Here is a 9,987-nt window from a genome sequence, read left to right on the forward strand (position 1 = left end):
GGAGGAATAGAGGAATAGCACTGTCCACTCAAACTCTCAAAAAAAAGGTGTAAAGTTTACCCAGCATGTTATATGTTTAATGGCAAATTGTTTCATTCAATCTAATATTTCTACTAAGGATTATTATACTTCGTATAATAAATATACAAATTAAAGCTGTTGTGTTGTCTTGGGTTTTATCTACACTACTCATACTGTAGGTTTTTGACTAGTCTTTGCTATGGGCACTCTACCCAGGATAGAGTGTTAGGAGGGAGTGTAAATTAATGTTGAAGCATTTTGTTTTCGATGAACATGGAGCTGTTCCCTAATTGGTTAGCATTTTATGTGAATAGCCAACAGCACAATAAGATTCACCTTTATTTTTTAAGTTTAAGTACTGTTTTTAGAATTATATAGTTACAATATGATCGGTAAAGTTTTACTCAGACAACGTAAAAAAACACTATCATAACTCCGTCATAAACACTACAGAATACAATAAAACTACATAGATAAAACCATATAGCAAGATTTCACATAACATTACAGGACCACTGCGCTGCATCTGCAGAAAGGCTTTATCAGCTCGTAGTGGTGTCCTCCATCATTTCCACCTAACGTCTTTACCAACATTTCTGTTCTTAGCATCCAGTTTAAACTATGTCAGGAAGAACTGCAATCCTATAATGTTATTTGCACAAACGGTTATACCAGATTATGCATGTCGCTTTATCCTGTGATATTGAATTTATTAAGGAATGGTGATGGTATTTTTTAGCCTAATTTAAGTAAAACATTAGAGTATCATTTTTATTTAGGAACCTAGTGGCTCAAGAACAAAAATCATAAAGAAAGCTACACTTCCATGCAAAAACAAAAAAGCAACAGAAACGAACTGTGAAGTAGAATGTAAATGGGCAATCCAAACATCTTGGGGAATCTTTGGTTAAAAAATGCACCTGCTTTTTTCCATCTACATAGCAACAGTACATACAGCAAAACTGTGGACCAAAAAACCCTGTATTCTCCAGGTTGCATGTGAAATGTGTTAAGTGTGGCCTGAAACCAATTAAGAAGTTGCCCCACAATATTATCAGCACAAACTGAGCAAGTTAGTCATGCTACATATGAACACCAGTCATTCAAACTTGATTAATGTTCTTTAGAAATACTGTATAGTCAATCTTATTTAAACACTGATTTGTTCTCTAAAAAAGCGGAAACAATCACGTTACTGTATGACAACAAGAACTGAGAAATTAATGTGAAAACTCAGCCACCAACCTTTTAAAATACAGCAGTAAATTTCAAGTAATGCACAATACCTGGAATAACCAGAAAAAGAACTTCAGGAGTGTTTTCACTTTTCTTGGTTGGTTTCAGTTCCCGTGGCCCAAACTTCAGAACCTCTGTTGCTGCTCTGCAGCAGTAGATGCATTCTTTATGTCTTTCAGACTTTTCTTTTCTGCTAGGTGATCCCATTATAGGTGCTAAACAAAAAAACAAAACAAAATAACTATTACAGACAGAAGCAATATGTATGCACATGTAGGGAAATGGATTGAAAGCTGGACAATGAACATACTGTAGGACAGTAAGACGTCTTAAGGGGCACGACCTCTAATTGGGCAGATGCTCACATTTGTGTGCCACATAAATTTGGTTTAGGCCCTATGTTCTTCCAAGATCTGTATCAATAATGAAGATTCTAGCATACAGTAGTCAGCAAACTAGTTAAATTTGTAAGTCATGAAAATATAGTAAAGATGGCAAATACAAAGAGAAAGAGAACTACAAAAAGATGTATATAGATTAATGAACTGGGTAGATATTTGGCAAATGAACTTTAACCTTGATGGGTGCAATGTGATCTACACAGGAAGTAGAAACATACATTATCCATAATAAATGGATGTGTCTGAATTACAGGAAACTATGCATGAAAGCAATCTAGGTAATTATGTCTATTATTTTTTGCACTCATCACAGCAAACTGAGGACACAAATAAAAAAGGAAATACAATGCTTGGGTTTACATAGAAAAAAAAAGAGGAATTAAAATACAGGCAAATTATGTTAAAGATTCACAATGAAGTAGTAAGATCTCATTTAGAATTCTGTAAACAACTATTTAGATGTTCACCACCACAAAAATAATACTAAAGACTTAGAAACAGTTTAAGAAGAGAAATATAAATGACTGCTGGAGTCAGGAGATTGCCGTTTACAGACAGGTTAAGGGAGTCACATTTCTTCAGTCTACAACAAAGAAGATTGAGAGGAGATTTCATCCAAGTATATAAAATATCCCAGGGGTATAGATAGGGTTATCCCATGATAGACTCAGTTGTAAAATATCAACTTGGGGTCACAAATGGAAACTTAAAAGGAAATTCACTTAGAATGAAGAATAGGAAACATCTCCACACAAAGAGTATGTGGAAAATGTTTGCCTGCGAAATGATTGAGGACCTAACTTTGGGTTCATTCACAAAACAGCTGGATACAATTTTAGGGTCACTCGGGTAGTAAAACTACAGAATGAGCAAGACTGGCTGAATGGCTTCCTCTCAATTTGCATCCATTCTTATGTTCCTAACCTGTATCTTTATCATGCAGAAGAGACAGACCTCCTTCTAAAAACTACATGGAACCTACAAAGCTGATGACAACCATATGGCTATAAGTGAAAAACAAGTGGATCAGAATAATTTTTCACGGGTTATCAAAACAAAATGCTTATTATTGATAAGGTCGCAAGAACCCACAATCTGTCCCAGAAGTGCAGGATGCCAAGCAAGGATAACCCTTGAGAATCACCCCGGACTGCACATCATTCCACAGCAGTGCAGCATTTAGAGACACCAATTATCCTAGCCAGCATATCTTGAGGAGGTGGATGGAAAACAGAGCAACTAGGGAAAAGCAACACAGACATGGGAAGCATATGCAAAGTCACGTGAAAATATGAGTCAGTTCCAGGCCATGACATTTGAAACAAAGTATATGGACAGACGAGACCAAGTTAAATCTTTAACAAAGGTTAAAGTAGTAAGAAAGAAAGGAACTGCAGACACTCTAAAACTCATGTTCAAAGCATGGCCTGGAACTGGATCATATTTTCACGTGACGTGATCTTTCACGTGACGTGATCTTCACGTGATCTTTGTTGATGATGTAACTAATGATGGCAGCAGAATGAACTCTTAAATTTAAAGTAACATTTGGCCTGTTTATGTAGCCTGTTATGCCTGTTTCTGTTCCTTTTGGGCTACAATTATCCATGCAGCATGACAGTAACCCAAACCATGTAACAAAAGAGATCATCAGGAGAAAAAAGTAAAAATACTGAACTGGTCCCTCCATCCATACATTTTCTATGCTATCCCAGCAAGTAACAGGCTCAAGGCAGGATACACCCTTGACAGGATGCCAGTGCATCGCAGAATATACACATGCACAAACACGCACATACTCTAACCAGGGCCAATTTTCCCAGAAGTCAATTAAACTATTGTCTTTGGACTATGGGAGGAAACCGGAGCACCCAGAGGAAATCCACGTGAACACAGGGAACAAATTTCACAAATACAGCACCCCAGGAACTGAATCCAGGGCCCCAGTGCTACAAGCCAGCAATGCATCACTGTGAACCGACCCAGTCAATCCAAATTTAAATCCCAGTGAGCATGCGTTTTACATGCTGAGGAAAAAATTAAAAGTCTGAACTACACAAAACTCAAAGTGGCCACAGGAAAGGCTTGGGAAACCATCAAAGATGATTATATAATGTTTGGGCTGCAGACTTCATGTAGTTAATATCTGTTACAAACATACAACAAAATACTTTTTTTTAATAAGATGATCTCTTAGGATTTTATAAAGGAAGAAATACTCAGGCTATTGACTATACTTCAGGCTACTGAAAAACAAAGTGATACATTAAATAATATTGGTATTGAAGAAGCAGAGACGTTTCAGGTACTAGAAGATTAATCTCCAGTGCCTTATGGTATTCTAGTGATTCATCTTAAAAAAAACACAGAATAAGAGAAGAATCTTTTGAACAATCACTCAAGAGAGATGGTAATACCCATTGATTGGAACATTGCTAATGTAAAGTGTGTCCATGTAAAGCCTAACAAAGCCCAATCAATTAATTGACCGATAGATCTTACTTCTCAATGTTAAGTCTGGGAAAGGATAACACAGAGGTTCATCTGTATGGCACTAAGAGCCTTGGGGATAGTCAACATGCATTTAGCAGGGGTAGGTCCTGGAAAGAGGCTCTTCTTTACCCAAAGGATTTTAGGAGCATGGAACAAGCTACCCAACCCAGTTGTTGAAGCTGTAACTCTGCTTTGTTTCAAGAAAAAGCTGGATGGGATCTCAGTTCAATTGAATACTAACTAGCAGAATATCAACTGAATACTAACTAGATGAGTTGAATGGCCTCCTCATGTTTGTGAACACTCTTATGTTCTTACTATTGGAGTTGTTCGAACAAACATGGAGAATATGATGTGGTATATTAAGATCTACTCGAGATTGGGAAAGTTGGCATTTTAATGTAGACAAGCACAAGTGAACATTTAGAATACTGTGTACACCTTTGATCACCATAGGGCAAGAAACAGTTACTCTGAAACCAGTCCAGAGAAAAGTAGCCAGATACATTATCAGACTCCAGAAGACATTAATGAAAATTAAGAAGAAGTTCATTTAAACCAAGAACGGGAGATACTTCTTTACACAATGAGATGTGAGAGTCTGGAACGAATTAGTGAGATCTTCACATCAATTAATGAGCTAGATTGTGTCCTCTTATGTGCAAACTTACATTCTCATGAAAGCCACTATTTCTTTGCTTCTTTTGTAGAAAGGGATACAGTACTTAGACTCGCTTGAGGCTTAAGTTTCATCAGGCACTGGAACTGCAATGCACAGATGTTTAAGGGAGGTTTCATGAGTACATGAGAAAGGTTCCAAAATTGAGGCCATTCAGCACACCTACCCTATCTGGGTTCAACAGAAGTGAAAATATACAAAGAGTTAAAACAGCATCAATACTAGGTCTACAGACAGAATGTTTTACTCATGATAGCTTTAGCCATTAGAGGCATGCAAAGTGATGGCCCATAACAAGGTTTCAGGGGAGAAATAAGGTTAACACTGAGATTCGGGCACAATAAAACAATCGCATGAAATAAAAACTAAAGTAAGAAAAGGTTAAAGTCATTGATTCACACATAATGGATAGGAAACACCGCACCCCTGCACTTCTCTGATGTCTGATCTGTTTTTTAATGAGAAGACTACGCCCGTCTCACGTTGATCACTAGAATGTGTGTTTCTGACACCATGGCTTACCCAAATGCCTGAGCTGAAATGTCATGTTCTCACTCATTTTAAAAGAAAATGTGATGGTCCACCCGTACGAAAAGAAGGCTCATACGAATACAGTACAATAATTGGTTTAAATAATAAAATCAATGAATCTACTATAACTATTTACCTTTTCGTTGTTGGCAGTTCTTAGCGGTTCCGGTTTTCCAAAAAATCGATGTATTTGTTTTCCGAACAAGACTGGAGCAAAACATTGAGGTGTCTTAAACGTGGTGTTTGGTGCAGAGTCCATAGTCTACTCAGCCGATGATCCACGTATCAAGATCATTTCCAGTTCAGTTACCTAATTTTCAGAGAGGGCGAAAAAGAAGAATTATACAAAAGTTTTATGCAAACGCAAAGTACTGTGTAAATACAAAATGCACTAATTGTCCTCACAGTAAACACTATGTATTATGCTACACTTTAATATTATAATACATTACATAAAAAATTAAAAATCGGACAGAAACTGATGATACTTTATGCATACTATTTTCATCCTTGTTGTCTCAAAATGTCAGCGACTTTATTAAGTTCAAATAAAAATATGTAGCATTCGATGGTACTACGCAGAAATTAAAAACGATATTTAACAAGAACTCGGCTTAAAATATTCTCCATCACCTTGCAGGAATAAAATTTGCAAACCGCAAGAGAAAAAAGCGCTACGGCAACTAAATACCTCCGACTGAACAACAAGCGTTGCAGTGATAACGTTCCTATTAAAACAAAATCATTCTTCATCTTCTTTCGCTCTAGAGTTAACTAATCCTGTTAATACAGTATATGCATGTCGAAATGCTTTAAATGTAATATTTTAACAAGGTTGGAATTCAGTTTATTTACTTTCGAATGTATAAAGGATAGCGCGAAATGAATTACTGGGCAAATTGAGTAATGTTCTATAGTAATATTTTTAAATATAAATAATACATTTGATTTATATAACGCTTTTCATCCCAAAACGCTTTACATGTATGTATATGTATATTTGATGTTTTCTAAGTAACCTGAAAACAGCCTAGAGTCTGAAGCAGAGAGACTGTCTCTCACGGACATGATCTGTGACAAACCATACTTTAGATTTTCAAATTTATGTATAGACTTCTGTAAGGAGCTCAGAGACATACAGGAGCAGTTCCTCAGCTCATCAGTCAAGATTTGTATATTATCAATTTAGTCACTAGTCATAGTTCTTCAATTAATTGCTTACACTTATATAGCACTTTTCTGGACACCCCACTCAAAGTGCTTTACAGGTAATGGGGACTCCCCTCCACCACCTGGTGGTGCAGCCCCACCTGGATAATGCGACAGCAGCCATACTGCACCAGTACTGTACGTTCACCACACATCAGCTATCAGTGGGGAGCAGAACCGAGTGATGAAGCCATTTCATAGATGGGGATTATTAGGAAGCCATGATTGCTGAAGGCCAATGGGAAATTTGGCCAGCAAGGCGGGTTCAATGCCAATATAAAAGAAATAGAGCAAAGAGTTTTGGATTACTGTGAAACAAAATATAAATTATGAAAAATACAAAACAAACTTTTTTTAAAACAAAACAAACATGCTTAAAGCTAAACAATGTTTCGGCTGTGGAGCCTTTTTGAGGTGTGTGAAGCCAACTGAAGAAGGCTCCACAGCTGAAATGTCTCTTTTCTTTTCAGTGTGGAATAAACCTTTACTTGTTCTTTTGCAGCTTATGCATGCTGACACAGCTACTGTACCTACTTGAACTTGCTTAAAGTTCATTTTTTTATTTAATGATTTATTTTGTTACAGAGTTGTAAAACATACTCAAAAACATGTTCATATTTTTATTATATCATTTAATACTTTAATGTGTTTACGTCTTTGTGCACAATTTAAATTGGCACTAATTCCACTATTTCCATCTATTCATACCAAACTTTGGTTATACAGCTACACAGCATTTTTTTAGGTATTTTAATGACTGTAACGGATTGTTTATTTAAAAAAAATACTCTTTGACAACGAGCATAGAAGCACAAGGTATCACAAAAAAAACCTATCTTACGTTTAAAAAAGAAAAAGAAAAAGAAAGGTTTTAGACAAGTGGCAATCTGGGTAAAGGGGCTACCGTGCCCAACTCGCTGTCTTCGCCGCTAGATGATAATTGACAAGATTTCTCCTTCAGTTGGGTCTTTACGTTTACTAGAGAACTGTAATGAAGAAATCATTACACTGATACAGAACAAAAAGTCAGATAAAAGTGTGTATTATAGAAAGGTAGTATAATATGAAACCAGGGCTTCCAGTTATAAAAACAAAAAAATGCTGAAAGTTCCATTGTCTGTGGGCTCGCGTCTGACAGACTTCTGCGGATGATTTCGTTAAATAAAACGTTTACAAATAGTAAAGCAATTCATTATAAACATACGTTAATAGGACATTACGTGCGGATGAAAATGCCAAATGGAAACAGGAGCTTGCGTGCAACGATTAATTTCTCTTTAACATAGTGGATCTATTCACAAGACATCGAAGAAACTACTGTCTCAATACTTGGAGGGGTCTCTGCAGTTTAGAAAAGCAGACATGCAAGTCTTTAAGACTAAACCGTTCACTTAACATTTCAGGAATGCCTTCGATATCCAACAGAAACAGTTTAAAGGAATTTCCATTGTTTCTAGCAGAATCATTTTGGCGGTTCCGTTCCCAGGGGAATGAAAGGGTCAAGGTGAAATGCTCGAGTCCCGTTACTAAAGCGAACGGCTTCAGCGAGTTACCCGCTGTTTATTTTTCACCAAACAAAGGCTTGCGCTGTTCAGCACGAGTCGTTGAGAATATATTTTAATGCACGATATTTGGTTCTGATATTTCATTTTTATTTGATTTAGTGCTATGCTCCTTGCTGTGAAGATCAGACTACAGATGTATTTTCAAATGTGCTCAGCACAAGCTCCAAGTCAAACAAAAGAAGAACATGTTTTATTACTACAATATATTGTTAAGCTAACACACAGGTGTAATGTTTGGAGCAAGGCCAGCGAAAACACAGCAAGCACTGAAAATGAAAAGAATGTGCAACAGTCCATAGGTCAAACTTTTAACCACTTAAAGCACTGCTTGTTTATTCGGAAAGAAAGGATTTTAATCTTAGCAGAATGGGCTTGGGCAGGTGCCATCTTGTTGAAAGTGTTCCTTTTGCATGCTTTCACAAATCTCATCCAAAAGCTGCTAAAGCTGTTCTTCTTTTTTTAAAAAGGGAACAAAGAAAAAAAAACATTTGGGCAATCACTACTTAAGGCAGCAGTTATTAAACTCAATGTGGGCTTAAAGGGCTGACAAGGGGGATTATTGGGCTTTTCTGAGTATAATTTTGTTAAACATTTAAATCACAAGACTTTGTAGAAATTCTGTTCAAGGCAGCTTGAGTTATAACCTATACACAGACCAAGCAACTTGGCTTTAAATTAAGCTGTTAAGCCTTTGGTGTATTAACCTTATGAGACAATAGAAAGTTTGGGATGGAGCGTATAATGGAAACTCTGCTCAGTTTCATGTCCTGGGAAGGATGCGGTAAGGAGACTGAAAAATAAGTAACACAATGGTTGGACATATTATTTGAGCACACCTTTGGATTCGACGTTATATGAAAGAAAGATCTTTCATCTTAATCTCACTACAAGGGACATCACCATTTTTATGTGGAAAGTACTGGACTGCTCCGTCCCCTTTTGCTTTGCGCATGCAGGGCAGGCTGGGAACAGCGCCTGAGGTGACTGTATATAAGGGGGCAGAGCTGTGAGGCGGCCTCTTCCCTCCTGTGTCTGTATTAGTGTAGGTGCAGCTCTGTAACCCCTGTCCTTGTATGTGTACCTTAACCCAGTTCGAGTTAATAAATGTGTTGTTCAACCCCTGTTCCTGAGTCCTACAACTGCTCCATTCCATACCGAACTCTGCCGTCATTACAGTACTATGTATTTCACATGTGTATTCTCCATGTAATTTGTGTTTCTAGCAGTGTACAGCCCCTTTTCTCGTCACTGCAGGGCAAGGATGGGCAACCTTTTTGTTCAAAGGCCAAAGCACTAGAAGTTTTAGAAATGCTTTTCGATGGATAATTAATGAAGCCCTAAAACCAGGTGATAAGACTTCTTATGCAAATACCTAGTTAAATTAAGCAAGTAATAATAAAATATTTTATTTGTAGACACTACAAGACAATACATTTTACATTCAAATCAGGGGTGCAATGACATCAGAAGGACTTAAGATCCTTCATGCCTGCAGTCCCTAATAAAATGATAAACTAATGACACATTTAGTGTTGTAAATTTGAGAAACATTCATTTCTTTGGTTTGGAAGTTAATGTTTAAAAAAATTAATTATTCCCCAGTTTTAATATTTTCTATCTGGCTCTACAGTGCTATTAGAATGAGTAAGATGTATATTTTGGACACACAGAGCAAGCTGACTGTCCTACAACCAAGAGATGTTTGCTTGAATCTGTGCTGTTCTGAATAAAATCAACTTAGACCCGTCTTCAGGATCCCGATACACAAATTTCTAATCCACATATCTCCTTCGTGACTGTCAGATTAAATCAGAAGACGATTTGCAGAGCATCATTCAGTGGCTGAATTGCA

The 9,987-nt window shown here is 36.9% G+C and overlaps 1 protein-coding gene across 3 annotated transcripts in view; it reads right to left on the reverse strand.

Annotated features, from left to right (window-relative positions):
- ldah (lipid droplet associated hydrolase) overlaps positions 1–6,103 on the reverse strand; it is a 110,985-nt gene extending 104,882 nt beyond the window's left edge. For all 3 annotated transcript variants that reach the window (XM_088626139.1, XM_088626142.1, XM_088626140.1), the window contains exons 1-3: positions 5,995–6,103; positions 5,498–5,671; positions 1,308–1,472 (exon numbers count right to left, since the gene is read on the reverse strand). In XM_088626139.1, the coding sequence (XP_088482265.1) occupies positions 1,308–1,472; positions 5,498–5,582 (250 nt within the window). In that variant the 5' untranslated portion in view covers positions 5,583–5,671; positions 5,995–6,103. The remainder of the gene's footprint in view (positions 1–1,307; positions 1,473–5,497; positions 5,672–5,994) is intronic.
- Positions 6,104–9,987: the final 3,884 nt, after the last annotated feature.

Source organism: Lepisosteus platostomus, chromosome 3 (assembly GCF_059453375.1).
Source record: "Lepisosteus platostomus isolate fLepPlt1 chromosome 3, fLepPlt1.hap1, whole genome shotgun sequence".
NCBI lineage: Eukaryota > Metazoa > Chordata > Actinopteri > Semionotiformes > Lepisosteidae > Lepisosteus > Lepisosteus platostomus.